The sequence below is a fragment of the Polypterus senegalus genome, chromosome 15, assembly GCF_016835505.1.
Source record: "Polypterus senegalus isolate Bchr_013 chromosome 15, ASM1683550v1, whole genome shotgun sequence".
NCBI classification, from domain to species: Eukaryota; Metazoa; Chordata; class Cladistia; order Polypteriformes; family Polypteridae; genus Polypterus; species Polypterus senegalus.
The window spans coordinates 84,497,185-84,516,273 of record NC_053168.1 but is presented as its reverse complement, the minus strand read 5'-3'; the positions used below and the strand labels follow the sequence as shown (position 1 = coordinate 84,516,273).

Here is a 19,089-nt window from a genome sequence, read left to right as displayed (position 1 = left end):
CAGTATTAAATTTATTAGAAAGGCAACAACAGCCACATGATTTCAAAACTAGTGCTCTTCATTCTGTCATTTTTTCATATGCCCCCAAACTGAAAAAATGAGGACTAATATCAAAACCTTATCATCTCAATTTTTATAAAAGATAGTATGACTCGTACTACAGAGTACTACACAGCAGGCTCAGCACATGAACGCAACTGACGCCAGCGTCAAAACCATGGAAACGGTCGGCGTGCTCACGGATTCGGCTTCCGGAAGTTGTCGGTGGAAACTCATGGAGGAGGAGGAGGAGGAGAAGGAGGCTTTTTTTTTTGAATACTTGAAGACGCGACGTCATGAGTATTCTCGCAGATGTTCGTGTTAGGTAATATAAATAAAAAAGTGAATTTTCTACATTATTTGTTACATAAATAAACTGTAGCCTGTTTCTTAGTATCGAATGTTTAGAGGTAATGTTCAAATGATATTGCCGAAGCCCTCGATACGTGTGTTTTACTGTTCAAGACTAAGATCCCTTAACATTTTGTTTTGTTCATTAAGAACAATTATTGTGATTTTTTTTAACACGCTGTAAATGTATAGCTCTGTTGAACAAAATAACATGATTGAAATTGAAAAGAACATCACAGATTATGTATATCATCATGTCTTGCCTTCTGGTATCCATACAGAGACAACCAGACTAAGCAGATTCAAGAAATGGTGACAAATGTGGAGAAACACTTTGGGGAGCTCTGCCAGCTTTTCGGTGCCTATGCCCGTAAAACAGCGAGGCTACGGGACAAAGCCGACCTGCTAGTGAAAGAGATGAACGTTTATGGGGACACCGAGACACCAAATCTGAGATACGGGTTGAAACATTTCGCAGATCAACTGGCAAAGGTTCAGGATTACCGGCAAGCTCAGGTATTGGCGTTAATATCTCACTTATGGAATTAATTTCAAAACATCTTCGAGACAGCAGCTGGCAACTGCATATGCAGAAACGATCATTTTTAGTGGGGAATGTAAACATTTCGATACTCGGCTTCCCTTCCATACTTCTTATATCTGTATGTATGTATGTTTTTATCAGAGGTGTGTAAATTATTTAATAATGCACGATTGTTAAAATGTATATGGAGTTCTGTTTTGACACAGGCATTTTGTAAAAGTTCACTTTCCCTCACAATTCTTTTTCAAGTTAAATCAAAAGAGCAACTTTGAAACTAGTATTTTAATATGCAGTGTTGACGTACAGGATGCCCCATTAAGACAGCAGGTAGTGAAGTTGCTCTGCAGCGCCGTTTGTAAACTATGTACTTTCTTTGTTTTCACGTAGATTTCCTTCCACTTTAAAAGGAGAAGCTTTTAGGTTAACTGCTAGTCAGCGCAGTTGATTTCAAGTGATGTGTTGGTAGTCTGTCCAGGTTTGGGTTCTGTGTGTGGTCTGAATAACTTCTGACTCTCTAAGATCTTTTAAAGCATACGCCTCTAACAGTTGGCAGTTGGATTGAATGAGTAATATCACACTAACCGTCAGTTTAAAATTTTGTTAAATTAGCAGTCCTGAAATGTAGAATTATAATATTTGAGATGGCAGGATTTGTTTTCGATTCAACCAGATTGTGGTTAAATGTATTACCAATCAAGTAAAGCATGAATGAAAATGTTTTGGCTACTTATTATGGATGAAGAAGTGCTTAAAGGCTTTTATATTTTTTTGTTTCTGCTTCTTAAAAAATAATAATTTTTCATATGCATTTGTGTGTGGGAGGTGGGAGTGAGGTTGGGAGGATTCACTAATGATTCAACAATCAATTGTCTTTATTATGTGCATTTCTTTGCTGTCTTTTACAAATGGTGTAAATGTAATGTGCCAGTAACTGTAATTAATATACACTATAGGCTTCAGGGCACGAATTACAACATGCAACTGTGAAAATTGCTATTTTTTTAAAAAAAAAAGTATGCATAAATTATTTTAAGAAAGTAGTAAAGTTACACTTCTCTTTTAATACAAAAATTACTTTTCAAATTACAATATGATTATATGCACATTTTTGGACATTCTGTAAAAGTGTGATGGTTTCACTAATCAATCGGCAGATGAGTGCTAACCATTTCAACTTTAATGTCTCACTGTTAGGAGAGCTGGCAAGTTAGGTAGAAGAAATATCCTGTTGCCATTTTGGAAAGAAAGGGAAATATTGCTTCATTGACTTTACACTTGTGCTGTAAGACTAGTTATATTTGTATTTTTGTCAATTTTATTTTGGTACATCACGACCCTTGATTAAATAGCCATAATGATTTTTTTAAATCAGAATTGAAAGCTCAGGTCTAACCTATGGTTCTTTCAAATGCCTTTTTTTAAAAAAAATAACATTATACATATTTATCAACTTACGCTGCATATGTTTTGATTTGTGCACAAAAATATAAACAAAACTGTGAATACATTCCTTTTTTAATAAAAGCAAGCACAAGTAAAAAAATATATAATTAAAAATAAATAGCTTTTACAGTAATCCTGTAGAGTAGCAATTATATATATATATATATATATGTGTGTGTGTGTGTGTGTGTGTGTTTAAAGGTTTGAAACATAATAATCAGAAATGTAACATGGCAGTATTTTGTCAAGTGGCAAACCTGGAGAAAACTAACATTTTTCATTTAACTGGAGTCGCACATTCATTTTATTTAATGATTTTTGATCATAATCATTATGATTATCAAAGTAATTGTGAATTTCCTAAGGCAGTGGGCCTTGGTTAAAGTGCAGTTGGTTAATCAGATATATCAGAAGTACCATATAATTAACCAAGTACATTTCTGTATACAATATTTCTTGTGTTTCTCCCCCAATGGGTAATATTGCCAATTCACTGGAGCTCCTTATTTTTAAACATGTTACATAACGTTTCCAATGTGTAAAACATTCCTGCTGTAGATCAATTTTTGCTTTTGCTAGTGACTTGGTTTTGTTGATGGTCATTGCAAAACACAGTTTTAGAGGATACTGTAATCTTTTAAATTGAAACAGGTAATTAGAAGGAATAAAGGGAATTTGTGATATAAAAATAATTTCACCCTGTAGCAAATCCAGTGTAAATGGAGGTTTCAATCAAATTTAATTGTAATACTTTGATCTGTACTCTTCTACTGCTACAAAGCTTTGGAGGGTTTAGATCAAAAACAACGTACACTGAATTAGAGATGTCATGATACAAAAATCCCAGCCAACACAGGGCGCAAGGCAGGAAACAAACTCAGGGCAGGACGCGCGCACACATACACCCGGGAAAATTTATCGCCAATGTACCTAACCTGCATGTCTTTGAACTGTGGAAGAAAACCCACGCAGACACGGGAAGAACATGCAAACTCCACACAGGGAGGACCCGGGAAGCAAACCTGGGTCTACTAACTGCGAGACAGCAGCTCTACCCACTGCGCCACCGTGCCACCCGCGTTCGATACCAGTTCCAGTGAAATTTTTCAATACTTGATACCTTTCAATACCACAGGAAAACAGAATTACCATCCAATATTCACATGCAGTTCAGTATTTGTGGATCGAGGAAGGGGACCACACACGCCTCCAGAGTTACACATATGGGACTGTGAGAAGTGTGAGCACTGCCAGCACAAGCAGACATTGATGCAAAAACGAAGTATATGTGCAGATTGTTTACACCGGCAATGGCATGAGCTGCTCCATTTGTTAATACCAACATAAAATTTATTTAGTGTTTCAATGCTTCAAAGGACAAGGTACATTTCCCTATTATTATAGAGAGATACATAATCAGTAAAACACACAGCAGAATAAATAAAACCGCATAGTTTATTGCTAAATACACTGAATTTATGTTATTGGCTTTTGAAAGCAAATCATCGTTTATTAGTATAACCCATGTGGGACAGCAGACATCATTTACAGTGGGCACGGAAAGTATTCAGACCCCCTTCAAGTTTTCACTCTTTGTTATATTGCGGCCATTTGCTAAAATCGTTTAAATTAATTTTTTTCCTCATTAATGTACACACAGCACCCCATATTGACAGACAAAAAAGAATTTTTGAAATTGTTGCAGATTTATTAAAAAAGAAAAACTGAAATATCACATGGTCCTAAGTATTCAGACCCTTTGCTCAGTATTTAGTAGAAGCACCCTTTTGAGCTAATACAGCCATGAGTCTTCTTGGGAAAGATGCAACAAGTTTTTCACACCTGGATTTGGGGATCCTCTGCCATTTCTCCTTGCAGATCCTCTCCAGTTCTATCAGGTTGGATGGTAAATGTTGGTGGACAGCCATTTTTAGGTCTCTCCAGAGATGCTCAATTGGGTTTAAGTCAGGGCTCTGGCTGGGCCATTCAAGAACAGTTACAGAGTTATTGTGAAGCCACTCCTTCGTTATTTTAGCTGTGTGCTTAGGGTCATTGTCTTGTTGGAAGGTAAACCTTCGGCCCAGTCTGAGGTCCTTAGCACTCTGGAGAAGGTTTTTGTCCAGGATATCCCTGTACTTGGCCGCATTCATCTTTCCCTCGATTGCAACCAGTCACCCTGTCCCTGCAGCTGAAAAATGCCACCACAGCATGATGCTGCCACCGCCATGCTTCACTGTGGGGACTGTATTGGACAAGTGATGAGTAGTGCCTGGTTGTCTCCACACATACCGCTTAGAATTAAGGCCAAAAAGTTCTATCTTGGTCTCATCAGACCAGAGGATCTTATTTCTCACCATCTCAGAGTCCTTCAGGTGTCCAATACAGTTCCCACAGTGAAGCATGGAACTGAGGATCGTTCTCCTACGCAGCCATGATGTTGTGATTGATGCAGAATGTGGTCTGGCATTATCTTGTTGAAAAATGCAGGGTCTTCCTTGAAAGAGATGACGTCTGGATGGGAGCATATGTTGTTCTAGAACCTGAATATATTGTTCGGCATTGATGGTGCCTTTCCAGACATGCAAGCTGCCCATGCCACACGCACTCATGCAACCCCATACCATCAGAGATGCAGGCTTCTGAACTGAGCGTTGATAACAACTTGGGTTGTCCTTGTCCTCTTTGGCCCGGATGACATGGCGTCCCAGATTTCCAAAAAGAACTTCGAATCGTGACTCGTATGACCACAGAACAGTCTTCCATTTTGCCACACTCCATTTTAAATGATCCCTGGCCCAGTGACAACGCCTGAGCTTGTGGATCTTGCTTAGAAATGGCTTCTTCTTTGCACTGTAGAGTTTCAGCTGGCAACAGTGGATGGCACGGTGGATTGTGTTCACTGACAATGGTTTCTGGAAGTATTCCTGAGCCCATTCTGTGATTTCCTTTACAGTAGCATTCCTGTTTGTGGTGCAATGTCGTTTAAGGGCCCGGAGATCACGGGCATCCAGTATGGTTTTACGGCCTTGACCCTTACGCACAGAGATTGTTCCAGATTCTCTGAATCTTCGGATGATGTTATGCACAGTTGATGATGATAGATGCAAAGTCTTTGCAATTTTTCGCTGGGTAACACCTTTCTGATATTGCTCCACTATCTTTCTGCAACATTGTGGGAATTGGTGATCCTCTACCCATCTTGGCTTCTGAGAGACACTGCCACTCTGAGAAGCTCTTTTTATACCCAATCATGTTGCCAATTGACCTAATTAGTGTTAATTGGTCTTCCAGCTCTTCGTTATGCTCAAATTTACTTTTCCAGCCTCTTATTGATACTTGTCCCAACTTTTTGGGATTTGTTGACACCGTGAAATTTTGAATCAACATATTTTTCCTTAAAAATGATACATTTACTCGGATTAAACGCTTGATCTGTCATCTACGCTCTATTACAAATAAAATATTGACATTTGCCATCTCCACATCATTGCATTCAGTTTTTATTCACAATTTGTTTAGTGTCCCAACTTTTTGGAATCTGGTTTGTATATACATTTTATATATATATATATATATATATATATATATGCATTATATATATATGCATTATATATATATGCATTATATATATATGCATTATATATATATATATATATTATATATATATATATATATGCATTATATATATATATATATATATATATATATGCATTATATATATATATATATATATATATGCATATATATATATATATATATATATATATATATATATATATATATATGCATTATATATATATATAATAGAAAATACCGCTTCAAGAGAGAAGTAGTGTGTTAAAGAAGCAATGAAAAGAAAAGGAAACATTTTGAAAATAACGTAACCTGATTGTCAATGTAATTGTTTTGTCACTGTTGTGAGTGATGAGTGTTGTTGTCATATATATATATATATATAATATATATTTACACACACACACATATAAACATATATATATATATATACATATCTATACATATACACATATATACATACATATATATCTACATATATACACACACACATATATACACACATATACATACATACACACACAAATACATATATTATATATATATATATACACACATACATACACACACACATATATAAACATATATATACATATACATACATATCTACATATATACACACACAGCTATTTCATATCAGTGCAATACGCTGTTTGTTAAAACGGTTGACTCCTCTTATGTGCAATAACAAATCAAATCATTCAGTTGTCTTTGCTCATATGTCATTTTAGAGCTGAACTCCTGGCATCTTTTTTGGCCACAAGTTCGTTTCTGTTTGGTGTGAGGTTCTGTGTTGTGGAGATTCTCAGGATGGATTGCAGGTGCTCATCAGTGAGGCGACTCCTGTGTGCTGTTTTGTTAGTCTTTATCACTGAGAAGAGCTTCTCACACAGATATGTGCTACCAAACATGCACAAGGTTCGAGCCGCATGTAGACGGACTTTTTTTGTTCTTCAAAGTCACCAAAGCGCCGTGCAAACTCAGTGCGCAATAACTTGCAGCATCATAAGGTAGACTTGATTAACGCGTAAGTGTTCGGCAAGGCAGCTGAAGCGCTGCATTATGGGATCTGTAGTTTATTGTGTTACCAGCGCTTCATATACCCGGCTTTAATAACAATAATACAGTATATAAAATGATCTCCCCTTGAGTTTGACACATATGGACTAAATAGAACTTGAAAAGATATATTTTTCAAATGTGATCGCGCAATTCAGATAGAGTTGACGCCACTACAGCCTGCATGCCTCAATGAGTCATCCTCCCTCGCTCTTACTTTTTACCGTTCATCTAATGAATACACTGAGTATGGCTTTACGAAAACAATCATTGATGGTGAATAAAGTATCCATTATTCGAGTATGTAGAGCGGGATATATATATATATATATATATATATATATATATATATATATATATATATATACACATATATATATACACATATATATATATATATATATATATATATATATATATATATATACACACATATATATATACACACATATATATATATATATATATATATATATATATACACATATATATATATATATATATATATACACATATATATATATATATATATATATATATACATATATATATATATATATATATATACATATATATATATACCAGATCGCAGCGAGAAGTAGTGTGTTAAAAAGGTAGAAAAGAAAAGGGAACATTTTAAAAATAACGTAACATGACTGTCAATATACAGTATTTGTTTTGTGAGTGTTACTGAGTGTTGCTGTCATCAAGGATTTGATTATCATTATTTCTTTCAATCAGGTTCGTATTTGTAGGATGTGTTGTGTTCAAGTTACATTCCGTGTTTGTCAATCGTTGTAAAGATGACAGGTTTCATTCATTGATTCGTTTCTTACTGCATCAATAAACAGCTCGTCTTCTTCTTTATCTGAGACCTGACACACTGCATGCAAGGGTTTTTACACTGTCTTCCTTTAGCGGGACATTGACTTTTTCCACCGTGTGCTTTGTTTCCACAGTAGCTGCATTTATGAATATGCTTATCAGACGCTTCATATTTTTGCTGCCTTTTCAATTGTGTAATCTCGGTTTTGTTCAGCTCTTTGGAACTGTTGCTTTTATCTGTGCACTACGTCAGTTCACGTGAGCCACTCGGTGTACTTGCATCGAAGGTTCCCAGCTGTGCTGGTGCCATCTCGTGCTATGTCCATAGCTTTATTTAATGTTACCTTAGTCCTGGCACTTAAAACTTTCTCTCGCAGTTTCGCTGAGTTTGTGTCAAACACCACCCTGACCATCTCATCTTCCTCTCCATAAACACAGTCCTTCACCCGTGAATATTTAGCGGCAGTTTGCTATTGGATTGCCGCTGACGGACGGCCTTATATGGGCAGGCACTAAATTACAAACGCCAGCGCAGCCTGTCTATGAACTTAATTTAAAGTGTAGGTTTACATCGTGCTTTGTTTCCGAAGTAGCAGAATCATGAATATGGTTGTATATGTCACTCGCTCGCTTCTTATTGTTTCGCTGCCTTCTCAATTATATAATGCATGTTTTCTTGAGCGCTTTTTTGAGGTCTTCCTGGTTTTCTATGTACTGCGTGATTACGCGGGAGGCGTGATGATGTCACACGAAACTCCCCACGCGTTGAAGCTCATCTCCATTACAGTAAATGGAGAAAACTGCTTCCAGTTATGACCATTACGCGTAGAATTTCGATATAAAACCTGCCCAACTTTTGTAAGGAAGCTGTAAGGAATGAACCTGCCAAATGTCAGCCTTCCACCCACGCGGGAAGTTGGAGAATTAGTGATGAGTCAGTGAGTCAGTGAGTGAGTGAGTGAGTGAGTGAGGGCGGGCTTTGCCTTTTATTAGTATAGATATATACCCACGCTTGGCAGCGGAGAAGTAGTGTGTTAAAGAAGGAAAGAGAAAGAAAAGGAAACATTTTGAAAATAACGTAACATGATTGTCAATGTAATTGTTTTGTCACTGTTATGAGTGTCGCTGTGATATATATAGCAAAATACCGCGCTTCAGTGATGTCATGTGTTAAAGAAGTTATGAAAAGAAAAGGAAACATTTTAAAAATAATGTAACATGATTTCAAAGTAATTGTTTTGTGTATTTGGCGGCAGCGTCACAAATTTTTTTTTGTCTAGCTGCATCAGAAAATGTACCACAACGTCTGACACTCCTCCTTTTTAGTGTTTTCTCACAGCTTGATTGCTGCTGTCATATATATATAAACACACACACACACACACACACACACACAACATACATACATATATATATACACATACATATCTTCATATCTACATATCTATATACATATCTACATATACACATATATATATACATACCTATCTACATCATATATACACATACATACATACATACACACACACAAATTATATATATGTGTGTATGTATGTATGTGTGTGTGTGTGTGTGTGTGTGTGTGTATGTATATACACATACATACATATATATACACATACATATACTTGTGTGTATGTTTGTATGTGTCTATATGTGTGTGTATAGCTTTGGTCACTGAGTGCAAGGGAAAAATAATAAAATATAGTCTATAAGTTATTAAACAGTAAAACATTAACGCTTTAAGAAGTACAGGTACATTGAGCACTACTGGAGTGGTTTCAGGTAAACTACATTTTAAAGACTGTGTAACACAACAGGTAAGTAACTAACAGCAGCTAAAATGTATATGGATCATCTCTCGGTAGTAGATCCCTTTTGAAAGGCGCTACACGACGGCTGTGGTATAGAAATTACATTTTCTATGTGAACGTTCAAATTTGTGCCTCTGGTAATGTGCCTTACCGCATTTAAAGAAAATTAGTTTTGTGTCCTCTGCAGTGTTAAGAGAGAAAGGCTTTGGTTTGGGATAAAAGGAAAAAGGTGTAAAGAAAGGAAAGTTGCCTTTTTCTTTTATATAGTATAGAGAGATGTGTTCGCTGACGTTATGATCGCCTTTTGGGGACAGTCGCGTGGGTCTTGTGTAGACTGGTGAGCCGCCCCTGCCATTAATCAGCTGTGATGGCACTGTCAGTCCTCCACTCGTGTGCGTGTCTTCATAATCCGAGGTGAGGCATAATCGATACGTGCAAAAGAAAGTGTGAATCGCCTTAATATTATTTTCCGTGGTGTAGAAAAGGGGTCCCGTGTTTGCACTTGTCTGGGCTATAGCGCAGGGGAGGATGAAAAAATTAAAAGTGCTCACTTTGACTTAAGGCAGAAGCGCAGTCAGCGTCTCAAAGGCCGGCACAGCTATGCGCTGCTGGCTGCTCGACTTTTGCTGGGCAGGAGACCACAGTTTTGCAGACACGCTCATGATATCAAAAGTCTCAGCGCTTTTGGAGGTCATTCATATATATATATATATAAAAAATCCCAGCGCCGCAGCGGAGAAGTAGTGTGTTAAAGAAGTAATGAAAAGAAAAGGAAACATTTTAATAATAACGTAACATGATTGACATTGTCATGAGTGTTGCTGTCATATATATGCCTGCCTAAATAAGTCACCCTCGCTTTGCTCTTACTTTTTTACCGCTCATTTAATCATGGCTATTGGCGGAAAAATTATAAAATGGAAGGAGGATGGCTTTACCAAAACAATTATTGATGGCGAATCGATTATTCATAAAGCTTGAATTGGTGATGTTTTTCTGTGTTAACCTCATATTTTTCAGACTTCTTCTCAAACTAAGGTGGTGCGAGGGTAAAATGAATCGGGATGCGCTGATCAATGTAATCGTGTACCAGGAAATCATGCATTGATTAAAAGCTCCCTTTGCTTGTAATGCAAAGTGTGATTAAATGCATTATTTTTAACGTTATGGAGCACATGCATCAAGCTTCTCAGCTGTGCTTGTGCTAAGAAAAGGAAAGATTTTAAAAATAACGTAACACGATTGTCAATGTGACCTTTTGTAAGTAGTGCCTGGAGGATTCAGTGTGGAGAAACTCTAGAGATAGCGTGTGTATTAACTTGTGGATTTTTCTGTGAGTATTTGGTGGCAGTCTGACGGTTGCTTCGAAGACGGCATTAGCCGCTGAGCTCAGCTCAGACCGAAATTAGATGAATGGGAGGGGAGATGATGACGGACTCCCCACCCGCCTTTAACTGTCAATCCCCACAAACACAGTCTCGAATTTGCATAAGCACACCCCTTCACCTACAATTTTAACTTAGTTACAAAGTGATCAAAACTCTCGCTTATATCCTCGCGCCTCTCATTAAACTTGTATCCCGCATTACCTGTGGGCATGTGAAACGCCAGCGTTAGCCTGTCTATGAACTTAATTTAAAGTTTAGGTTTACACCTTGCTTTCTTTCCGAGGCAGCAACACTCATGAATATGGTAGTATATGTCACTCGCCGCTTCTTATTGTTTTTCGCTGCCTTCTCAATTATATAATGCATGTTTTCTTAAGCGCTTTTGGAGGTCTTCCTGGTTTTCTACGCACTGCGCTGACAATCAGTTCACGGATTACGTGGGAGGCGTGATGATGTCACACGAAACTCCCCCACGCCATTCCAGCTCAACTCCATTACAGTTAATGGAGAAAAATACCTTCCAGTTATGACCATTAGGCGTAGAATTTCGAAATGAAACCTGCCCAACTTTTGTAAGTAAGCTGTAAGGAATGAGCCTGCCAAATTTCAGCCTTCTACCTACACGGAAGTTGGAGAATTAGTGATGAGTGAGTGAGTGAGGGCTTTGCCTTTTTATTAGTATAGATATATATACATATACATATATACATATATATATATATATATATATATATATATATATATATATATATATATACACACTCACCTAAAGGATTATTAGGAACACCTGTTCAATTTCTCATTAATGCAATTATTTAATCAACCAATCACCGTTGCTTCAATGCATTTAGGGGTGTGGTCCTGGTCAAGACAATCTCCTGAACTCCAAACTGAATGTCAGAATGGGAAAGAAAGGTGATTTAAACAATTTTGAGCGTGGCATGGTTGTTGTTACCAGACGGGCCGGTCTGAGTATTTCACAATCTGCTCAGTTACTGGGATTTTCACGCACAACCATTTCAAGGGTTTACAAACGAATGGTGTGAAAAGGGAAAACATCCAGTATGCGGCAGTCCTGTGGCTTAAAATGCCTTGTTGATTCTAGAGGTCAGAGAAGAATGGGCCGACTGATTCAAGCTGATAGAAGAGCAACTTTGACTGAAATAACCACTGCTACAACCGAGGTATGCAGCAAAGCATTTGTGAAGCCACAACACGCACAACCTTGAGGCGGATGGGCTACAACAGCAGAAGACCCCACCGGGTACCACTCATCTCCACTACAAATAGGAAAAAGAGGCTACAATTTGCACAAGCTCACCAAAATTGGACAGTTGAAGACTGGAAAAATGTTGCCTGGTCTGAGGAGTCTCGATTTCTGTTGAGACATTCAAATGGTAGAGTCAGAATTTTGAAAATAATGTAACATGATTGTCATTGTAATTGTTTTATCACTGTTGTGAGTGATGAGTGTTGCTGTCATATATATATATATATATATATATATATATATATATATATATATATATATATATATACACATATATATACACACACACGTATATTCATACATATATATATATATATATATATATATATATATATACATATATACACATATATCTACATATATATATATATATACATATATATATACATATCTACATATACATACACACATATATATACACACAAATACATATATATGTATATATACATACACATATATACAGTCAAACTTGACAAACTTGTATATTAGATTCATTCATTATACACAGACTGATGCATTTCAAATGTTTATTTCTTTTAATTTTGATGATTATAACTGACAACTAATGAAAGTCCCAAATTCACTATCGCAGAAAATTAGAATATTGTAAAAAGGTTCAATATTGAAGACACCTGGTGCCACACTCTAATCAGCTAATTAACTCGAAACACCTGCAAAAGCCTTTAATGGTCTCTCAGTCTAGTTCTGCAAGCTATACAATTATGGGGAAGACTGCTGACTTGACAGTTGTCCAAAAGACGACCATTGACACCTTGCACAAGGAGGGCAAGACACAAAAGGTCATTGCTAAAGAGGCTGGCTGTTCACAGAGCTCTGTGTCCAAGCACATTAATAGAGAGGCGAAGGGAAGGAAAAGATGTGGTAGAAAAAAGTGTACAAGCAATAGGGATAACCACACCCTGGAGAGGATTGTGAAACAAAACTGTGGGGGAGATTCACAAAGAGTCACAACGCACAGACGTATGCAAGACATGGGTTTCAGCTGTCGCATTCCTTGTGTCAAGCCACTCTTGAACAAAAGACAGCCTCAGAAGCGTCTCGCCTGGGCTAAAGACAAAAAGGACTGGACTGCTGCTGAGTGGTCCAAAGTTATGTTCTCTAATGAAAATAAATTTTGCATTTTCTTTGGAAATCAAGGTCCCATAGTCTGGAGGAAGAGAGGAGAGGCACAGAATCCACATTGCTTGAGGTCCAGGGTAAAGTTTCCACAGTCAGTGATGGTTTGGGGTGCCATGTCATCTGCTGGTGTTGGTCCATTGTGTTTTCTGAGGTCCAAGGTCAACGCAGCCGTCTACCAGGAAGTTTTAGAGCACTTCATGCTTCCTGCTGCTGATGAACTTTATGGAGATGCAGATTTCATTTTCCAACAGGACCTGGCACCTGCACAAAGTGCCAAAGCTACCAGTACCTGGTTTAAGGACCATGGTATCCCTGTTCTTGATTGGCCAGCAAACTCGCCTGACCTTAACCCCATAGAAAATCTATGGGGTATTGTGAAGAGGAAGATGCAATACGCCAGACCCAACAATTCAGAAGAGCTGAAGGCCACTATCAGAGCAACATGGGCTCTCATAACACCTGAGCAGTGCCACAGACTGATCGACTCCATGCCACGCCACATTGCTGCTGTAATCCAGGCCAAAGGAGCCCCAACTAAATATTGAGTGCTGTACATGCTCATGCTTTTCATGTTCATGCCTTTCAGTTGGCCAACATTTCTAAAAATCCTTTTTTTTACATTGGTCTTAATTGATATTCTAATTTTCCGAGATACTGGATTTGGGACTTTCATTAGTTGTCAGTTATAATCATCAAAATTAAAAGAAATAAACATTTGAAATACATCAGCCTGTGTGTAATGAATGAATCTAATATACAAGTTTCACTTTTTGAATGGAATTACTGAAATAAATCAACTTTGTCATGATTTTCTAATTTTATGACCGGCACCTGTATATGATAATGATCACATTTCTTGCAGTCTAGCTCTGAAATTTTCCTGCCATAAAGGCCAAGTATTCAGTTTTTGTTTTTGACATGTTATGATGCAGTGCTATATTATCGCCACTGTGAGACATTTTTATTTAGTTCTTATTCATGCTTTTCTCATGTATTGCTATACTGCCTCAAGTAATTTGTCTACTTGAAGTCACGCATGAGTGCAGCACAGACCATCATTCAGTACTGCTTATACTGAAAAAAGCTAGAACAGTTATGTTTTTGGAACATTGGTATTGAATGATAACAAAAGTATTGGTTCTTTTGATACGTGTATGTATTACAGTTGGAGAATTAATGAGAATCCTTTATTCATTTATTGAAGCTGTGTTGGTCACAATTTAAAAGGGATTAATTTTGTTATCTCTTCATCTTCTTTTAAAATGTTTAGCAATACAAGTTAAATGATTACACATCATTTGATTTGTAGCATTGTTTTTCTCACAAAGTATGCATAAATCTGTTTTTTGAACTAATTCCATAATGTGATAAAGGAAGCAATTATGTAAGCCTCTGTGTGTTTTGCTTAAAAAAATATAAAAATAATAACATGTGCGATACCTGCACTCGCCCACTGAAGTTCTTTTGCATGAGGAGAAAAGCATTTTCAGACATGGCATGATCTCTGCTGATATTCTTTTTGACATGTAATGATTCCATGCTGTATCTTCACCACTAAGGATATCACAAAAGCTGATACATCAGTACTAATTCAGTGCTAGTATTCCAAAAATGTAACAGTACCAGCTTTTTTACAGTATTGGTAGAACCAAGAAAGTGGGTGCTGTGCTCAGCATGACTGCACAACATATCATTCTTTATAAACCCTATGCTGAAATCCCCCCAAGATTATAAATTCCCCATTTTGTTTTTAAATTGGTTGGATCCCTGCCTCTGCCACACATTAAAATTCAAGCTCTGCATTGTACTTTGAAATAATGAATACCAATACTTGTTTATTTAAATTATAGTTGGGTAACTACTTGATGGATATTCCAGTATTTTAAAGCTGTTGTTATTGTTAGTATTTATATATTTTGTACATTATTACAAAAATATTTTTCACTTCAATAAAAGGAGGCATTTTACTAAAAAACCATTGAATGGGATTTGTTTTTGCATTAGTATATTGGAACGTATTGAGTATCATAAATTTTCATTGGTATTGGTATCGATTACAAAAATTCTGGTATCAAGACATCCATAATCAACACAGTGAGCCATTTGTATATGTAGTTTTTACCCATTTTTAATCATGTATTGTTGTATTTTTTGGAGTAATTAATCTATTTGCAATCACATGAGTGCAGTGTTGACTTTCTCTGTGCTACCAATGCTATTAACAAAAAAAAAAAGCTGGTATAGAAATATTGCTACTTGTGACTTCTTTAGTAAGGGTACATTTTTTTTTTGCTTGTTTGAGTTCTCACATAAATACAGAAATAAAGCAAAACAAAACACAACCACATCACACAAACAGTTTATTGTAATTTTATTGTTCGAGAGGAAATCACTTCTCAGTGTGGTGAAAGGCACAGTTTTCTTTTAAATTTGGTGAATACCATAATACTGGTGCTTTTTTATTTTAAGTTGCTGGTTTTAAGCTACTGTACAACTTATGTGCAATTGCATGACATGGATCAATACTTGACCATTGTCTTGGCTTATAAGATGGTTTATTCCAATGTGAAGAGTAAGAAAGAAGTAAGATGGATGTATTTAAAAATTAATAGAAAACATTGAACTTCATTTTCGTGTGCTAAATATATGTACACCATGTTTAGGAAGACTTGTAAAAATACCAAGCATTTCCTAAACGGATCTGGACCAAAACTCATAGGCCAGGAGTCTGTATGAAGACAAACATAATGCAACTCATTTGAATAAGAGAGGTCAATTTTTTCAGTATAAAACATTGTTATATAGTACATATGTTTCAGCATTCTAGGCAAATACCTGAGAAACGACTCTTTCTAAATTTTAGTATCTTTGCTAGGATGTAGTCATTCGGCAGTTCTACATAATGCAAAAAAAACAAAAAAACATAATTTTCCAAGTAGAATCAGAATCTGAACTTAACTTGAAAGCAATTGTTTTATCCCGTCAACAAACTGTCATTTAAATGGAACTAATACATTCTAGTCCTTACAGTTTTTTTGTGTTTATAAAAAATGTCTCTTTTTCCTATGCATTCAGCATAAAATGGCAGGATTGAGGTAATAAACACATTTCTAAAATTGCTGAAAGCATCAAAAATAAATATGAATATACAAAAATATTTCAATAGCACGTGAATGCAGCTAAACTACTTCATCAAGAAATACTTGTCAGGTTTCTTACAGTTCTATGTAAGGGAGAGGGGGAATTTATAATGCTGAGAAGATGTCTAGAAGTGTGTTTGTAACTGAAAAACTGGAAAATCTGTATTTTATATACGCCTAGAAAAACGTTTCTTGGCAAACACAGTTCAGACTGCCTATTGCAGAGATCCCTCCTTAAGCTGATGTCATATTACATGACTTCTAGTCATTGGGTATGTCAGACTTGCCGACTGCTTTTGCTGAACTCATTGCCAGACCATGTCAGTTTACATGGCTGAAAATCACTGGGTATGTCCAATACAGTGACTTAATGCCAATCTTCCAGCATAGTCATGCACTCTCCTTTTTGTGACAGCCACTAGCATGTGCTGCCTAATTGAGCCAGTGCTATATAAAGGGTTCACAGGTGTGACTAGTTTAGCCACAGTCTTGGCCCTTTTTCTTTTCTTTTTTTTTTCTTTTTTCCTTTCTCTTGTGGTATGAGACATCAGACAGACATTATATGCATTGTAATTCTGGATGAGCATTCATTGGTTGTCAGAGCCTGTCCCCTCTTATGTTATGGAGATTGTCAGTGAGGCAGACTTGGACAGTAAACATCTTTGGGTGTGACCTCCAGCAGCTGAGGAGAATTCTGATACAGGGTGTGCTGGAGAATGAGAGCGGGCAACACATAATGAAGGTGGGCTGGTGGATGACTGCTTGCCGTGATGCTGATTCCATTGCAGCTTGTGTTAGTTCCTCATATAGTAATTGAGGGCGTTAATGCCCATATGAGATCCAGGCTGCCCTCTCGCACCCTGTGCTAGCAGAGGTTTTGACCTGCTCCTTTGCCAGGATGCTAATGAATGACCAGGTGACCAATGTAAACAGCGACATGCAGTGGCAACAACACATTGCATGTCATGTACCTAGACACCTTGTGGTTCCTGCTGCTGTTGTTGTCTCCTGCCAGTGACACTTCCAACCAACCCAGAAAAGCCCCTAGGACTGGGCTGTCTGATAGCCTATAACCCCCAACCATATCCCCCAATCGATCAACCCCCCCCCCATCTCCTCACTGCATCTGATGCTGATGCCTCTCCACCTCGCTGTTTGAATTGCTTTGTGACTGGGTATGTGGCACCCAGTGTCTGCTGCCCACCTCCTCTTCTGCTGACCTCAGGTCAACAGATGCAGCTATAGCATGGACATCCAACTGTTCCTCCTTTACTATTGGGGTCTGTGTGATGGTCCACACTACCAGTTGCATCCCGGGAGCTGATTGAACCTGCCAACGCCGATAACGCACCCAAAGGATGAGCCAGCAGATGAGGACAAACACACATACATCACAAGGTACATAAAAGTGCCTTTTTTTAAAACATTTCAGAAACGGTGCCCAAATGAATAGTGCCAAAAATGTTCAATAAATAAATAATCCAATAAAAGCAGGGTGAAGGTTAAAATCCAAATAAATATTCCATTAAAACTGGAGGTTAAAACCAGAGACAATCCAAAACAAACAAAAAAAAAAACGTGAGCCCTAATGTTGCCTTTTTAAATCTGCTGACAGTTGCAGTCAGCTTGCAAGTCCCGGCACCGGTCCACATTGCCTGGTGTTCGGCAATCCTGTTACACCATAGTGAGCTGTGTGCGTCTCCAGTCTCTTGGCATCCACGGGAACAACACATATCAGGCTGCTTCTTTTCCTAGGCAGGCAGGTGCTCAGTAGGAGCTCCCCTCCCACAGCCTCTGGCTCCTACAGCCCTCAAAGCTCACACCCAACCACCTGCCTCACTCAGTTCATCATGGGCCATCTCTTTCTCTTCTGCCTCTCTTTTCAACTTCTTTTTCTTTTAACCTCCTTCATGTCTCTCTTCTCTCTTCTCTGTTGCTGGCCAGTTTATATTCTCCTTTCATTCATCTTTTTCTTTTTTTTTTCTCTCGCTGGCTCTCCCTTATATGCCTCTGTGGAACCAGTGCCTCAATCGCGCACTGCAAAAAGCCGATGAAGAAATTGAGACTGAACATATCCTCACATGCAAGTGCGTCTCACCTCAGTTACACCAAAAACGTCCTGCAACTGTGTGAGACCCACACCCATGGAGACTGAACCAAACAATTAATTGTTTATTTATTAAAACAAGCTCCTGATTGTTAAGACACGGACCTGCTACACCACAGTATAATCTTCAGAAGGTGGGCATACTGCCCCTTTAGCCTTTGTTGATGTAGCTGGTGGAAGTTCCTCACTGTCCTTCTCCTCAACTCTCACAAGCACATCCTCCAACAGCTCCTGTCTGTCTCTTTCCAGATCTCTTGCATGCTACCTGAGGTCCAACATGTGGTCACAAAACAGAGGGAATCCCTCCTTAGTAGTACGTGTTGATGATCTGGGTGTGGGAGTCCGAGATCCTTGGCTTCACAGAAGTATTCTGGCTGCACATGGGGCTTGCTGCTG

The 19,089-nt window shown here is 37.7% G+C and overlaps 1 protein-coding gene across 1 annotated transcript in view; it reads left to right on the top strand.

Annotated features, from left to right (window-relative positions):
• Positions 1–266: 266 nt before the first annotated feature.
• Positions 267–19,089, top strand: part of cibar1 (CBY1 interacting BAR domain containing 1) — an 86,676-nt gene continuing 67,853 nt past the window's right edge. The window contains exons 1-2 of the mRNA XM_039736963.1: positions 267–364; positions 672–906. Of these exons, the coding sequence (XP_039592897.1) occupies positions 336–364; positions 672–906 (264 nt within the window). The 5' untranslated portion in view covers positions 267–335. The remainder of the gene's footprint in view (positions 365–671; positions 907–19,089) is intronic.